At 43.6% G+C, this 17,772-nt stretch overlaps 1 protein-coding gene across 1 annotated transcript in view; it reads left to right on the top strand.

Annotated features, from left to right (window-relative positions):
* The window catches only part of KIAA2012 (KIAA2012 ortholog), a 144,879-nt gene that overhangs the window by 94,384 nt on the left and 32,723 nt on the right, over positions 1–17,772 (top strand). The window contains exons 14-15 of the mRNA XM_023542319.2: positions 8,284–8,421; positions 13,994–14,066. Coding sequence (XP_023398087.1) covers positions 8,284–8,421; positions 13,994–14,066 — 211 coding nt within the window. The remainder of the gene's footprint in view (positions 1–8,283; positions 8,422–13,993; positions 14,067–17,772) is intronic.

Below are 17,772 nucleotides of genomic sequence, written 5' to 3'. Positions count from 1 at the left end.
CTCCAGGGACTGGCCCCTCCTGATAACATATCCTAAGTACGTGAGACGAAGCCTCACCATCCTCCCTTCTAAGAGCATTCTGGGTGTACTTCTTCCAAGAGAGATTTGTTCCTTCTTCTGCCAGTCCATGGTATATTCAATATTCTTCACCAACACCGTCATTCAAAGGCATCAATTCTTCTCTGGTCTTATTTATTGTCCAGCTTTCACACACATATAAGGTAATTGAAAATATCATAACTTGGGTCAGGCACACCTTAGTCCTCAAAGTGACATCTTTGTTTTTTTTTTTTTTTAACACTTTAAAGAGACTTTTACAGCAGATTTGCCCAGTGCAATACACCATTTGATTTCTTGACTGCTGTTTCCATGGACGTTGAGTGTGGATTTAAGTAGAATGAAATCCTTGACAACTTCAATCTTTTCTTCATTTATCATAATGTTGCTTATTGGTCTAGTTGTGAGGATTTTTGTTTTCTTTATGTAGAGATGTAATCCATACTGAAGGCTGTAGTCTTTGGTCCTCATCAGTAAGTGCTTCAAGTGCTCTTCACTTTCAGCCGGCAAGGCTGTGTCATCGGCATATTGAAGGTTGTTTATGACTCTTCCTCCAATTCTGATGCCCTGTTCTTCTTCATATAGTCCAGCTTCTCAGATTATTTGCTCAACCTATGGACTGAATAAGTATGGTGAAAGGATACAACTCTGATGCACGCCTTATCTGATTTTAAACCACAGAATATCTTCTTGTTCTGTTGGAATGACTGCCTCTTGGTCTATGTCTAGGGAAACCTAGACATACAAATCTCAGAGTGGGCACCTGGGGGTGGCCGGGTGCCCTCCAAGTTAGCCTGAGGTTGATGGTGTATACAAAGCCCCTGGCCCACTCAGATCTCCTCCCCAGGCAACACAGTCATGGGGAGCCCAGCAGAGTTCCATGCCCTGACCCACTGCCACCTGTGTCCCCATTCCTACTGCCCGCTCTTGTTCCCACAGGCTGCCATGGCAAGAGGTAACAGGGCCTGAGAGGGCCAGTGGCAGGAAAACCCTGCCCAACCCTTCAGCCCATAACTCCTGGCAGGAGTGGGCCTTTCCAGGATTTGACCCCCCAGTCCCCCACCCCAGCAGGACATGGCAGAAGGGGGCAGCAGACAATTCCAGCCACCCCAGTGACTAACTCTCTCAGATCTAACCCATCCCCACAGGGGTTCAGAACGCCCTGAGGGAAGGAAAGACAGATTCTCAGCCAAGGAGGGGGGCCTGGCAATCCAAAGGAGAGACTGACTCTTTTCCCTTTTGTTTGCTCACAGGAGGGAACAAACTCCCTGTGTGCACAGAGGTTTGATGTGACAATTTGATAGACCACATGAGGGTCTCAGCAAAGGCCTCCCCCACCCGCTTTCCATGCGTTAAGATAATGGTGGGGTGTGTTCCCCAGCACCTTTCAGATCTTGGCTACAAAGGCTCTCCTTCCCTCTGTTTTCTTCCTCCAGCTCAGCTTGCCCACAGGTTCCCAGAGACTCTTGGCAGCTTGCTCTCAGGCAGAATGAAGTTGTGCGCTGCGTGGGAGGCAGACAGTGACAGTGTTGCAGCCTCCTTAATGAGGGACAGTAACTCCTCTTGGAGCCGTTAAGCCGCAGCTACAAATATGGGGAACCCCAATTAGAAAGGAGTGTGAGAAGTAAAGAGGAGGGCCTGAGAGATGTTTACGGGACAGATTGTGATCTTTGGTTGCTCTGTGTGACCCATAGGTAGGGATCTAGCTGGTTGGGTTTAGAATCTCGTGTCCTTCTTAAGGTTGTTGTTGTTCGGTGCTGTCAAGTCACCTCCCAACTCATGGTGACTCCATGCACAAAAGGGTTGGACCACTGTTATCCATAGGGTTTTCATTGGCCGACTGATTGTAAGTAGATTGCCAGGACTTTCTTCCTATTCTGCCTTAGTTACCTAGTGCTGCTATAATAGAAATATCACAAATAGGTGGCTTTAACAAACAGGAATTTATTTTCTCACAGTTTAGAAGACTAGAAATCTAAATTCAGGGTGCCGGCTCTAGGGGAAGGCTTTCTCTCTCTGTTGGTTCTGGAGAAAGGTCCTTGTTTCTTTCAGCTTCTGCTCCTGGGCAATCTCTGCTTCTTTCTCTTGCTTACTCTCTTTTATATCTCATACCCTACTCTAATCCTGTCAATTAACATAACAAAGACATCAAACAAAAACAAACTCATTGCCATGGAGTTGACGGAGACTCATAGAATAGACTCTATAGGACAGAATAGAACTGCCAAATGGGATTATAACCACAGGCATAGAGATTAGGATTTACAACACGTATTCAACAGTCTGGACGCTTCACTGAAACCCGCATCATAGCAACACGAAAGCCTTTACTGATAGATGGGTGGTGGCTGCCCTTGAGGGTGTATCCGCTGGGAATTGAATCCCAATTCCCAGCATGGAAGGCGAGAATTCTACCACTAAACCACCTCTGCCCATTTTTTAAGGTGAGAGTTCCCATTGTCAGTTTGTAGAGCCAACCCATGGTAGTGACTCTTCAAAATACACTAGTTGAAAGGAGGAGAAAAAATTATTGGGGATAAGGTTTTCTCCCTGGGTTTGTAGCTCTGATAATATAATCCAAGATAAAAGAAATGGTAAGATATTTATTTAAGAGACATTCTCATTAAGTTCTGCTACGTTACATGTGTATGTGTGTATGTGTGTATGTGTGTACAGCCCATAGCTCTCTTTTGTGCTGGTTTTCAACTGAAACACATTATGTTTACAACAAGATAATAATCCTGGGTTTTCCATAGCTCACACTGTCAGAGTATAAGATTAGCTCTTGAATTCATTAACAGTCATCTCCTTTTAAATGTCAGATAACTTTTTAAATGCCAAGTACTTATGCAATGCCTTCTGTGCAGTTCAAATCAGCTTTACCAAATTAACTCATTAATCTTTATTGTTTCATTTAGTGAAGAGAAAGGCTTCCAAGTGTTTTTAGCTAAATATTAAAATATTTACAGTACAATGTAGGTAAAGTAATGGGTTTGGGTTTTTGGCTAAACATTTCACCCCTGACCCTTCCGTCAGCTCTTTAATCAGTCCCACCAAGGCATAAATATAAAAGAAACAAAAAAGCTCAGGCTTCTCTGCTTTCTTCTAGTTTCCTCATTTTCCTTCCCTTGCATTTAACCTTGCATTTTCTTCTCTCTCCTACACCTCCAGAGACCTTGACTCCTATTTACTGTTTATTTTTCTCTCTTAGCTCTCAACATACCCCAAGAGCTACCAGTACCAGTTATGTTTACTTCGCCTCACAGGAGCAAAGATGGAGCTGAGAGGGCTGAGGCAGACCAGGCCTAGAAATCAGGAATTCTACTTTCCTTTTCAAAGAACTCCTGCCTGATTCTACCTCTGAATAATCAGACCACAGAGATGCAGACTACGCTGACTGTTAAAGATAGATCCTCAAGGGCTGGCTCCTTTTGTCACCAGCTCTCAGCTCAAATGTCACCTCCTCAGAGAAGTCGTCCCTGACCACCCAATATAAAGTTGCCAACCCCTCCTCCATCGCTCTCCATCCTATCGCCATTTCTCTGTCTTCATAGATTTGTTACTATCTAAAATCCTCATCTTGTGTATCTGTGTGCGTTTGTCTTATACATTGTAGGCACTCAATAGATACCAGTTTAATGAATGCATGAAAAATCACCCAAGCACATGGCGTTCTTGCTGGTTTCAATTTTCTTTCTCTCCTCCTATCATTATCTTCCAGAATCCTCTTTATATGTTTAATTTTTCTTTTCCCCCTATCTCACAGACCCTATCCCCTTCCACTAGTATTTATTTGTTAGAATACCTGAACATATCAGGCAAAAACAGTATTTCATGTTCCAGTGGCTCTAAAACCTTCACCTAAAACGTTCCACCAAGCTACAATTGATTTTTTTTTTTTTAAGTGTTAGGGAGATGAGCCATACAGTCAAGAGAATTATTTTATCAAAAGTGATTAGGAGGAAGTTCTCATAGAAAGACCAGACTTAGTGGTCTGACTGAGACTGGAAGGGCCCCGGTGGTCATGGCCCCCAGACCTTCTATTGGCGCAGGACAGGAACCATTCCCGAAGCCAACTCTTCAGACATGGATTGGACTGGTCAATGGGTTGGAGAGGGATGCTGGTGAGGAGTGAGCTTCTTGGATCAGGTGGACACTTGAGGCTATGTTGGCATCTCCTGCCTGGAGGGGAGATGAGAGGGTGGAGGGGGTTAGAAGCTGGCGAAATGGACAGGAAAAGAGAGAGTGGAGGGAGTGGGCTGTCTCATTAGGGGGAGAGCAATTGGGAGAATGTAGCAAGGTGTATATAAGTTTTTGTGTGAGAGACTGACTTGTAAATTTTCACTTAAAGCACAATAAATTTTTTTTTTTTTAAAAAGTGGTTTGGAGGAATTTTCTCAGAGCCTCTCGACTCATCATTCTCCAATATGAACCGCCCGTAAGGAGATAAAGCAATTCTAGCCCTTGGAACTGGTCTTGGCTTTCCCTTTTGTCCTCTAGCCTAACACAAAAACTTCTCTTGGGAATAATGGAAAAATTTCCCTCAAGTCAGTACTGTCTGATTTCTAATATTCCGTCCAGTGATTCACGCATGATTTTGGAGGCTAGAAAGCTTGAAATACTTTGCTGATTTCAGTTTGGACGACACACTTTCATTTTGATCTAGAAATGGGGAGGGACCACCTCATCCTGAGAAACTAATCAGATATATGGCTGAGATGACAAAAAACCGGTCATGCATTTGTCCAGAAAAAATTTTATCTCTAACTACATTCTACAACAAAGGAAAAGGGTGTGGGTGTTCATTGAAATGATGGCTGCCCACAGGAACCTACCAACTGCCAATTCATCATTACAATGGTCCAGAGAGACAAACATCCAAGACTTAGTCTTCTAGAAAATATGGAAATGATCAAATCCACACCCAGGGTGATCTCATGGCAAACTAATATATGTAACCCCGCAAATCAGCCCTGAAAAATAAAGCTTCTCTCCAGGAATAAGGAGCCAGCGCAATGTAGAGCACAGGCCTCTAGAGGGCAATACACACTTCCTGTAAAGGTGTCCTCGTTAGCCCTCTCCTCATTTTAACTGAGGTGAATCATAACATGTAGCTTCCTCATGATGTCATTTACTTTGGTGTGTTTTAGTCATTTGTTCAACGAGTATGTTTCAAGTGTGTATGAGTTTCCAGATCCTGGCAGGCACTGGTGATGCAATGGGAACAGAACAGCTGTGGTTCCTGGCCTCATGGAGCTTAACAATCTAATGGGGAGGAGAGATGAGCAACCATTGCGGACAACGATGGGAAGTGCTCAGTGCTCTGGGAGGGAGGTCATGGGAGGTGTAAGGTGAGTCAGGCCAAAGGAGAAGGAGGAGTTAGAAGGTAACAAGAAGTGGCGAGAGTATTCCCAGCAGAGGGAAGGGCCTTGCTCCAGGTATTGAAAGTTCAGTGTCAATGGTGGGCCTTTACACTTGCTACTTACACAATGAGCTAAACACTACCTGCAGATAACCCCATGAAACCTTACCTCACCTTCTTGAGAGCTTTGCTTAAATGTTACTTTCTTGTAGAGCCTTCCTGGACTGTTATTGTTGTTGTTAGGTACCTTCAAGTCGGTTCCAACTCATAGGGACCCTATGCACAACAGAACAAAACACTGCCCGGTCCTGAGCCATCCTTACAATCGTTGTTATGCTTGAGCTCATTGTTGCAGCCACTGTGTCGATCCACCTCGTTAAGCGTCTTCCTCTTTTCCACTGACCCTGTACTCTGCCAAGCATGATGTCCTTCTCCAGGGACTGATCCCTCCTGACAACATAGCCAAAGTATGTAAGATGCAGTCTCACCGTCCTTGCTTCTAAGGAGAATTCTGGCTGTATTTCTTCTAAGACAGATTTTTCATTCTTTTGGCAATCCATGGTATATTCAATATTCTTCGCCAACACCACAATTCAAAGATGTCAATTCTTCTTCGGTCTTCCTTATTCATCGTCCAGCGTTCACATGCATATGATGCGATTGAAAATACCATGGCTTGTGTCAGGCGCACCTTAGTCTTCTGGGTGACATCTTTGCTCTTCAACACTTTGAAGAGGTCCTCTGCAGCAGATTTACCCAATGCAATGCATCTTTTGATTTCTTGACTGCCGCTTCCATGGCTGTTGATTGTGGATCCAAGTAAAATGAAATCCTTGACAACTCTTCCTGGACTACCTTGTTTAAAATTGCAGCCTCCTCTTCCATCCTGGCTAGTCTTTATCCCCTGTTCCAGCTTTATATTTCTCCATATCACAAATCACCTTCAGATGTAACTGACGTTCTGCTTCCTTGTTTATTCTCTCTTCCCTCGCAGTAGAATGAATGTGCACTGCTGTATCCACTCTGCCTGGCAGAGAATAGGCGCTTAATAAATATTTGTTGAATGAGGCTGGAGAGAGAGTCCAGGGCTACAGGAAAGGCCTTGACAACCTTTTCCAGTGGGTTGACCTTCATTCTGAGGGCAGTGGCCTTTGAAGGCTTTAATCAGAGGAGTGATGTGGTCCAATCTGTATCTTAGAAAGACCTCCAGGGTCTCAGCATGGGGTGTGGGCTGGGTGACAACTTCAGGTGGGACTTCATAGTGCTCTGAAACATGACACTGTGTGTATGTTGTGATGTTCGGAGGAAACACAGCCCAAAAGATGGGAGAGCCCCAGGGCCTCCAGACTCCCCTACTGACCCATCCTTCTTCCCACTGTGCTACATTTGTTCAAATCACTCTTCCTAACACATTTTCAGTTTGGAAATAAACTGGAATCATGCTAGAGCCTTATTTGCTGCAAGGCAGATGTGAAAACCATTCATAGAAGCTATAATATAAACAGTACCGTGCAGTCGATTTTGACTCACGGCGACTCCATGTATTACAGAGTAGAACTATGCTCAATAGGATTTTCAATGGCTGATTTTTGGGAAGTAGATTGCCAGGCCTTTCTTCAGAGATGCCTCTGGGTGGACTCAAACTGCTAACCTTTCAGTTAGCAGTCCAGTGTGTTAACCATTTGTGACCCCCAGGAACGCCACGGAAGCTGTATAAGTATAGCTTTTAAATAAAGTACTTCATTAAAAAGTAGCCTTGAGAGGAACATCTAGCTCAATGGGTATAACATCGTTTATAAAGAAAATGTTCTACATTCTACTTTGGTGAGTAGCGTCTGGAGTCTTAAAAGCCTGTGAGCGGCCATTTAGGATACTCCACTGGTCTGACTCCTTCGGGAGCAAGGAAGAATGAAGAAGAAAACTAAAGATACAAGGGAAGGATTAGTCCAGGGGACTGATGGACCACATCTACCACGGCCTCCACCAGACTGAGTCCAGTACAACTAGATGGTGCCCAGCTACCACCACTGACTGCTCTGACAGGGATCACAATAGAGGGTCCCAGATAGAGAGGAGAAAAATGTAGAACAAGATACTAACTCAAAAGGAAAGACCAAACTTGCTGGCCTGACAGAGACTGGAGAAGCTCTGAGAGTATGTCCCCGGACACCTTTTCAGCTCAGTAATGAAGTCACTCACTCCTGAGGTTCACCCTTCAGCCAAAGATTGAACAGGCCCATAAAACAAAACAAGTCTAGAGGGGCACATCAGCCCAGGAGCAAGGACTAGAAGGCAGGAGGGAACAGGAAACCTGGTAACAGGGAACCCAAGGCTGAGAAGGAGAGTATTGACATGTTGTGCGGTTGTTAACCAATGTCATAAAACAATACGTGTACTAACTGTTTGATGAGAAACTTGTTCATTCTGTAAACCTTCATCTAAAAAAAAAAAAGAAAGAAAAAATAAAATAAAAAGTAGCCTTGGGCAGATGATTTCAGCTCTGCCATTTCCCTGCTGTGTATCTTTCGGCACATTGCTGAACCTCTCGGAGACTCAATATCCTTATCTGTGAAATGGGAATAACAACACCTGCCTCACTGGCTTGTTGTGAGATTAAATGAGATAATGTAAAACCGTGGCACATAGTAAGATCAGTCTTTTCACTTCCCCATTGCACAGCCCCCATTCTGGGGTTATTCCCTATACATAAGAGCCCCCTGGGTCTCCAGTGGTAAAAATAGGTGTTACTATTAGTGTTCCAAAGATGAAAAATTGCTTTCTATAAATATTTGGGAATTTGGACTAACTCTTGTCGCACTGTATATCATTCCAATGAAAGCTGGGCTTTCTGTTTCTCTTCACAGGGAGCCCAGCAGTCCTTGGAGGCAGCAGCTCAGAAGACAGGAGAGCCTCAGAGTTGTATAAATAAAGGGCCGGTATGTTCAAACAGGAAAGAATTTTACACACGCAAGCTGCACATCGACATGACGCCGTTCCTGAAGGTGATCTCACACTGAGAAGACGAGGGGTTTTACAGACACAAATGCAGGAATTCCAGTTAATACGCTTCCGCATGGTACAAAAACAGCTTCAGAAGTCCCTCAGAGCTCTTGCTTTATCAGAAGGGACAGGAAACAGGCAGTTTGTAGCAGATGAAGTAAGGACAAATTAGGACAGTCATCGCAGCCAGCCATCGAGGACAAATCAGTTGGGTGCCTGGTTTGGGTGGAGGGAACCAGAGAGCAGAGAGGAGAAAGGATAACCCTGAACTAGCTCATAAAACAGGCAAATATAATTCAGTTTATCTTGATAGTAGCAAAAGTAATTGTTACTGTTCTACCACAGTCGCTTGGTAGAACTCATCTTCCTGCTGATTCCTTTAGTTAACTACTTAGATGTCAACTGCAAATCCTCTTCTGGTTTTCTTGTTTATTGTTTTCCCTTAAGAGTTCATTGGTCTTCCAAGCTCAGCTTTGTTTCTATTTATGGGTTCTGAGAGCTCCTGTGGGGAAGATGTCATTTCTCCATCTTTACAATACCCCCTTCTGCCCCAGCAGCTAACACATAGAAGGTGCTCACTAAATGCTGCATGAACTGACCCACCTTTTCATCCCACAGCCCTCTGGTTCAGGGCCCACTTCCTATCCATTCTTTGCACCCCTTGGAGTTTACTGAACTGGAAATAAATGGCCATGGAGTCAAAGAAACTGACCAGGAGCCAGGTCTTAGCATGAAAGGATCTCAGAGATGACAGCCCTGGAGGACAATGTCCCTAGCCATTGGTTGGAAATGACTAGCAAAGACAGAAACATGGGAGGGAGACCAAATGCATGATAGTGGTGCTATCTAGTGCTCTAGATGGTACGGACTTCGGACTTCGTAGGTTATGAGGATCACCCACCTAGCCTGAGCTAATCCGGAGTTCTCAGGTTACACCTTCTCTGGGCTACCCCAACCCCAGCTCTGCTAGGTGGGGCTTTGACTAAGAGTCATGCGTTTGCCTGAAATCTGTCTCTCTCCGATGGATAGACTCTGCTTTCCTCTCTGTCCTCTCAGATAAGCTCTTCCCCCATGGCCCCGAGATGGCCACTAGCTTCTCTTTCCCTGGTCACTCTAGAACTAATCTCAGGGGCCTGACTCAGGTCCTATATCCATGCCTAAAGAAATGCCATGGGCAGGGGAGCAGAATACACTGATTGGCCCATCCTGGAACCACAGGGATGAGTAGGGAGGGGAGGGGTGTTTCACAAAGGAAAATACAGTACCTAAAACCAGAAGAAGGGAATGATTCTGGGCAACGAAAGATGTTTGCTACAAGTATTCAAAAAATATTGCCATGCTTCCTTACTTATATTACTGGAACTATCCTTTTTTTCGCCTTAGTAACAGTTTAGTTCTTTCTTTAGAGCGTGGAGAATTATACTCCCAGGATGATATATCATTATCACCGTCACGACTCACTCTCATTCATTCAGCCGATATTTGAACATCTACTTACTACGTGATATGTGCCTGGCACATTCTGGGCATTTGAGATATATCCGTGAGCAAAACAAAGATCCCTGGTCTGCTCCAGTCTAGTGCAAAAGACAGAAATAATGTAAGAGATAGGCAAAGTATATAGTATGTTGGAAGGTGGTAATTGCTAAGGAAATGAGATAAGAATTTATTTATGGAGATTGAAAAGCTGCAGAATTCAGAGTGGGGCATTTTACAGTAATTTTTGTATACTTAATACCCATAATGCTTTTGTGTTACAGTTTTTCATTCAGCTGTTTTGACACAGTATTATAGAGGGAAAGGTGCTGGCATCCCAAAGGCCCACTTTACAGTTGTCCCTTTTCCCACCACCACCTCTGACTCCTACACCCCTCCCTCCCCCAGCAGTTCCCTACAAAAGTCTGCCGTGAACCTAGAAATACCATGCTTGGATGGGGGGCTGTGCATGCGGGTGGAGGGCAGGACTAGTGGAAGGTTTTCCAATGGCAGATGAGAACTTAAAATCACTTAGTCCAGCCCCAGTGACAGTTGAAGAAACTGAGGCTCAGGTGGTTAAGTTACCCCCACATTTGTCAAGTATGAGATGGGAGGAGCTGGGATTATAGTACAGATGTTCTGACTTCAGGACCTACCCCAACTTCTCAGGGAAACTGTCTCTCATATTCTGGTTTCAACACTGCAGTTTGTGTCCTTAAAGTGTCTGTTACTCCTTCCCCCCTGCCCCACCAGGCCTATAATACTACATTGCTGCCAGTGCACTTTCTAAATACAGCTAGTCATACCACTGGCTCATTTGAAATTCTTTAATGTGTCCCCATTGGCCTTCGGGTTATAATCCTGGCATCAAAGATGTATTTATTTCACAAGTAGAAAAATAAAATGAATGCAATTTTTTAAAAATCCAAACTGCAACACGTAAGAGCTGCCCCGGGTCTAATTTCACCCTGCCCACACATGCCCTCTCTGCAGCCATACCAGACTACCTGCTCACCAGCACATGCTGGTTCCTTTGCCTGGAATTGTCCTACGGCCCCTTCTCTGCAAGACTTAGCACCATGTCCACTGGTAAACAAGACTTCCCAGCCTAATTTAGCTTCACCTCCCATGAGGCCCTGCGGGAACCTGTCATAATCTGTCACAACATTTCTCACACTGCATTGCAACCATGAGATTTCTGGCCGTTTCCCCGCAAGGCAGTGAACATTTTACAAATGGACCTTTCATCTTTGTGAAAGCCTAGCACAGTACCTGGCACACAGCAGGGACTCAATAAATGTTCAACAGCTGAATGAACAGATGAAGAACAAATGACCAGACCAGAATAACAGAGCTGGGATTTGGATTTGCAGGTCCTCAGTTAGTTCTGCTCATCCACTGTCTTAGTTATCTAGTGCTGCTATAACAGAAATACAGGTGGATGGCTTTAACAAAGAGAAATTCTCCCACAGACAAGGAGGCTGGAAGTCCAAATTCAGGGTGCCAGCTCCAAGGGATAGGCTTTCTCTCTCTGTCAGCTCTAGCAGAAGGTCCTTGTCATCAATCTTCCCCTGGTCTAGGAACTTCTCAGTGCAGGGACCCCAGGTCCAAAGGACGCTCTCTGCTCCTGGCACTACTTTTTTGGTGGTATGAGGTCCCCATCTCTGCTTCCTTCTCTATTTTATATCTCAAAGGAGATTGACTCAAGCTACAATCTAATCTTGTAGATTGAGTCCTGCCTCATTAACATTACTGCCTCTAATCCTGCCTCATTAACATCATAGAGATAAGATTTACAACACGTAGGAAAATCGCATCAAATCACAAAATGGTAAACAATCACACAATACTGGGAATCATGGTCTAGTGAAGTTGATGCACATTTTTGGGGACACAGTTCAATCCGTAACATCCACCAAGTATTATTACCTGTGTTTCAGGGAATTGCGTTTTGATTTAATCACTGCATTTGTAACTCATACTCATAATAAAAATGACAGCATTTTATTTACTTTAGTTTTTCAATTAAAATTTTGGACCCAAAATATACTCAGTTGATTTTTTAAGTATAGAGGGTATGATTCCCAGACATTCAGTTCCCTTTCCTGAGACAACTACTGTTGCTGGCTTCTTATGGACCCTTCCTGAGATGTATTATACACATATAAGCAAATCCTGGGTTGGAAGCAAATACAGATAGATAAATACATAGATTGACAGGTAGGTAGGTAAGTAGATAGATATACAAATGATGGCATATTATATTGTTCTGGGTCTTGCTTTTTTCACTTAATATATCTTGGAATTCTGTCTATATCAATTCAAAAAGAGATGCCTTGTTCTTTTTCATAGCTGTATAATATTCCATTGTATACTACCATAACTTATTTGATCGTCCCCTATTGATGGGAATTGGGCTGTTTCAAATCTGTTGTAATGAATGGCCTTAAACAAATGTCATTTCACACATGTGCTCATATATCTAAAAATAAGAGTTTTTTTGACACTTTTCTGAACAACTTACAACTGAATGGACAGAATTCCAAACTAAGCCATTTCTTTTTTCTAACAGAAACTCACAAGAAGATTCTCTCCACGTCCCCAACTCCCTCTACCTTCGTCTCCCCATCTGTGAAATGAGAAGAATACTCTTTCCTTCCAAAGCCTCATAGCTGTATGTTGTTAAAACAGAAGGTTTATCCTTCTCAGCTTTGAGATTCTTCAAAAGGAGGAAGCTTATTTCTCTCTTTGAATTTAATTTCCTTTTAGATTAAAAGGCCTTAAAAACAGGGGTTTTAAAAAAAAATTATATCTTTTCTAAATAAGTTATATGTGCTATGACTGGCAGATTTTTCCTGTAATGCTTTCAATTTATTCAGGGATGAATTTTCTTACTGCATCAGGCCAAATATGCTTTGTCTCTAAAATGAGAAATGTGAAAGAAAGAAAATTACTTACCTGCTCTAGTTTTTTCATGCCAGAATATCTTATCAGCTGCAAACACTAAGCTCACACCTGAGAAACATGCAGGGTAAAAAAAAAGCCACCAAGTGAAGAAACTCAGAGGAGAATTAAAGAGAGTGTCAAGCAAATTAGCAGATAATTAACTGTCTCTTCCCAGAGCAGCTTGGGTACTTGGTGATAAAGTGGAAAGATGGTTGTCACTGGACCATCAGGGTAACCAGAAAAGACTCCCAGAGCCCTACATGTCAGATCTCAAATCCAAGGCTTCATCAAACACATGGGGCTTTGTTTGGGCCACTGACTCTACCCACCATGTTACTCTGAGTACTAAGGAACTGCTCTTCCAACCTTCTGAAAGATTGGTGGTTCTCAATCCCAGCTACATACTGTAATCACCCAAGAAGCCTTAAAAATGCCCCAACCCTAAAGAGTCTGAGTTCTATTGTTTGGGGTTAGATCCTGGAAATCAAATTTTGTAAAGCTCCCCCAAATGATTCTAATGTGCAGCCAGGGGTTGAGAACCACTGTTACAGAGACTTCTGGGAGGTAGGATTGCAAACAGCCTGTGTGGCTCAGGGAAAGAAGGAAGATGTGGTAAGAGACCCGATCCGTGGTAATCCCGGACGCACCACAAAACCAATCTGACCCTGCCCTCCCGTGCTTTAAACCCTCAGTGCTTTGCAGTTGCTCTCAGGATAAAGACCAAAGTCCTTAAGCTGCCTACCAGGCCTTGGGGTTCTAATTCCTCCCCACCCTTTCCACTTTCCTCAGTCTCTGCTCCAGTCACACCAGCCTTCCTTCAAGTCCCTGAAGTTGCCCTGCTTCCTTTTACCAGTTGACCCCTGCCTGTGACATTCTCCTTTCCCCCTCCCCCCATTAGCTCCTGCTTATACCAAGCACTGAGCCCTGGACAGATAAAGAACAACGAAGACCCTAACAGTGCTCAATGCTACTGTCAAGCCTGCCTGGCTCTTTAAGGTGATTCACACTTATAGCAGCCCTCTTGGTCATTTATGTTAAAAAGAAGAAGAAACAACTAAGAAAGCTGGATTCCTTTTACCACAGGGCACAGCTCACAGGAGTGTTTGCATCTATTTTGCCTTATATATTCTTTGTCGCGTATTAATCTAACAGGAAACTAGAGATGAACTGGACCATCATGAAGAACCAGGAGGATCCCCTGGAGGAAATCATCAAGACAGCCAAGGTAGAGAGAGACAGCTGGGTTTGGTTTTATAATTTTACCACCGTAATTGCTGGTTGAACTTTCCACTGTTAAAAGATGTTAATGGGAACAACCCTTCCATTTCCTTTTAGATCATGAGTTGGAAGTCAGAACACAGACCAAAGTGCTAAAGTTCAGCTCTGATGTGTTCTTACTGCATCACAAGCCAAATAATAATATGCTTTTATGTCCTTGGAGGAGTCCCTGGGTGGTGCAAATGGTTAACATGCTCAGCTGCTAACCAAAAGTTTAAAGGTTCTAGTCCACATGGTGGCACCTCTAAAGAAAGGTTTGGTAATCTACTTCTGAAAAATTAGCTATCAAAAACCCTGCAGAGCACACTTCTACTCTGGGACACACACGGGTTCGCCATGAGACGAAATCAACTCCACAATAATGGGTTATGTCTTTGGATTTGTAGAAAGATTTCTTTCCTGCCAGAAGGCTGCAGGCTGATGGAAGAAAGTGGAGGCTTTAGGGGCATTACAAAAATGCCCCAGGCATCTCCACCTCTCTGTTCTTCCTGCTCCCAAGGGATTGGATATGCAGATGCTGGAACCTAGGTCCCTGCCCAGGGGAATAGTGTTCCAACAGACTGGGTACTAGCATCTTTAGGGACCCAGCCCCTGTCACCCACAGCCTGGGGTGGTCAGAGTTGCTTGACTGTGGTGGTTTCCTCTGGAAATGATGCAGTATTTGATGATGATGATGATGACAATGAGAACGATAATGATGGTTCTAAGAAATATTGAGGCCACAATCACTGGGCTTTGTTGGCATATTTTCATATCCCCAGAACCCTGAACTAGACTTTATGCCCTTCCCTGGAAGAACCTGGGTGCACCGCATAATGCTGGAGTTAGCTAGACCCAGGTAGCAGAACTGTTCTTTATCCTCCCTGCCGCTTCCAGAAGTGGAAACAGAAGTGTCAGAGACTTGAATTCTCAGGAAGTGGATATAAGGCTATCCACAGTGTACAAAGGTGTCCAACAGAAGGAGAAAGCGGGGGCTGAAATCCAGTCTGTGCTCTGCTAGCTAAGCCATGTACCCCAGCACAGGCTGTGTCCACCCAGAGGGGCTTCTTTATCTACTTTGCTCTTATATTGGGCGCCGTTCTCTAATTCACATAAAGGTGGTCCATACAGGCCTGCAGCAAGAGGTCTGAGTGGGTAAGTTGAGAGCATAGGCTCTGAAGCTGGCACACCTGTGCCTTAACCTCCTGGTGCCTTAGTGGTCTCATCTGGCACACGGGGCTGAAAATAGCACTCCCCCGAAAAAGTTGAATGAGAAATGTTGTTAGCTGCAAGTTGACTCCAACTCATGGTAACCTTATGTGCAATAGAACAAAACGCTGCCCAGTCCTATGTCATTTTCACAGTTGCCAGCATGTTTGAGTTTATACTTTCAACTTTTATGCCAATCCAGCTCACTGAGGGTCTCCCACGCCATCATTGGCCCTCTACTTCACCAAACACAATGTCCTCCTCCAGCACTTGCTCCCTCCTGATAAGATGTCTAAAGCAAGTGACTCAGACATTGCTGTGATCCATAAGGTTTTCATTTGCTAATTTTTAGAAGTAGATCACCAGGCCTTTCTTTCTAGTCTATCTTAGTCTGGAAGTTCCACTGAAGCCTGTCCACCATTAATGACCCTGCTGGTATTTGAAATACCTGTGGCGTAGCTTCCAGCATCATAGCAACACGCAAGCCACCACAGTACAACAAACTGACAGACAGATGGAGTGAGATAAAAATGAGTTAATTCATGTAAACCCCATCCATAGAGTTGATTCCAACTCATAGCAACCCTATGTGCCAGAGTAGAACTGCCCCATACGTACATATAAATTCATGTACAGTAGCCCCTTAATGAGTGTTAGTCTTTTCAACTTGGATATCACAATGAAGAAATATCTACCTTCTCATGGCCCTAGTGTTTCCATCTGTGAAATGACACCATGACTTTTTACCTCTTTGTACCCCCATGTGAGGAGCCCTAGTGGTATAGTGGTTAAGAGCTCAGCTGCCAACCAAAAGGTTGGCAGTTCGAATCTCCCAGCCAGTCCTTGGAAACCCTGTGGGGCAGTTCTACTCTGTCCTATAGGGTCACCATGAGTCAGAATCAACTTGACAGCAATGAGTTTTTGGTTTGATCCCATGTGAGGAAGGAAATGATAAGAACACACTAAAGATAAGTGTGCAAAATTCTGGATTTGGGATTTCACCCTGAGCTTGATTTTTGTCTATTTACATCTTTTACCCTTTTTTTCAGTTGACATCCTGGTCAAAAATAATTTATTTTTATACCATATTTTAAATGATCTCATTGTTTCTGGATATCAGATAACAAGATATCATGATAATCTCATCATTGTGTTTGGTCACAGGATTTAAAGCAGGGTTTCTACTAACTTGAGGTTCCTGTCACCTCCATTTTCAAAGCGAACAGATAATAGCCAGGTAAATGCTCTCCAGTCTTCAGATCTTCCGTGTGGTAAATCACATATGCAGAATGTGAACACTGATGAGGCCCCAAGGTCTTGGCCAAGGGCAAGGGAGGTCTTAGACAGCGCAAAACATTAGCCAAATCTAATCAACGACCAAGTCAATCAAAACAGATTTCCTGTCTCATGACAAAGGAGCAGTCTCTAGCTGAGTTCCATAAAGGTTATTCAGAAAATTAAATATCAGGACAGAAAATTAAAGAAGGCATTTGTCTGCCCTGAATGACAAATGCTAATGGGCAAAAAAAGGATTTCAAGTCTCCGAAAGAAAAAAAAACGAGGGAGTGCCAAGGAATTTTTTTTTTTTTTAAGTATTTAAGGGTCAGTTTTTACTCTCTTCGGTCTTAAAGCCAATTGTCAGAATTTTTTTCCACTCTAAATTAAGTAGTGATGTCCATAGTTAGTTACAAGCAGTGAGCTGGGCCACCCTCCATCAAGAATGCCATGAGTCTTGAACTTGATAAAGGCACTGCATGCAAGTATTCACAAGACAGGTCAAATTGGCAGCCTCCAAATCAGTGAGGGTTTGGGAAATTGGTCTTATTTTAAACACAAACATTCCTTTCTCCTTCCTACCCCCTCTCCCCATAGTCCAGGAAAAGAATAAACGTTCAATATCACTTAAAAAAAAAAAAGTTGCCATTGAGTCAATTCTGCCATGTGTGTCTAACTGTGCTCCACAGGGTTTTCAATGGCTGACTTTTCATAAGTAGATTGCCGGGCCTCTCTTCTGAGGTGCCCCTGGGAGGACTTGAACTTCCAGCCTTTCCATTAGCAGCCAATCATTAACCATTTGCACTACCAAGGGAATCCTCAATATTTCTTAAAAACCCATTGCCATCATGTCAATTCTGACTCATGACAACCCTATAGAACAGAGTAGAACTGCCCTACAGAGCTTCCTAGGCCGTATTCTTTATGGGAGCAGACTGCCACATCTTTCTTCCGAGGAGTAGCCGGTGGGTTTGAACCATCTACCTTTCAGTTAGCAGCTGAGCGCTTAACTACCACACCACCAGGGTCACAATGAGTCAGAATTGACTAGAAAGCTCTGGTTTGTTTTTGTTTTTTTCTTTGTTTGTTTCATTATTGTTACCCTCGCCTATTTCCTAGGCCAATGGTTCTCAAGCTTCACTGTGCATCAGAATCACCTAGAGGGCTTGTTGAAATACAGATTTCTAGGT

Source organism: Loxodonta africana, chromosome 6, assembly GCF_030014295.1.
Source record: "Loxodonta africana isolate mLoxAfr1 chromosome 6, mLoxAfr1.hap2, whole genome shotgun sequence".
Taxonomy (NCBI): domain Eukaryota; kingdom Metazoa; phylum Chordata; class Mammalia; order Proboscidea; family Elephantidae; genus Loxodonta; species Loxodonta africana.
The sequence above is the reverse complement of the archived record's forward strand: the minus strand, read 5'-3'. Positions and strand labels throughout refer to the sequence as shown.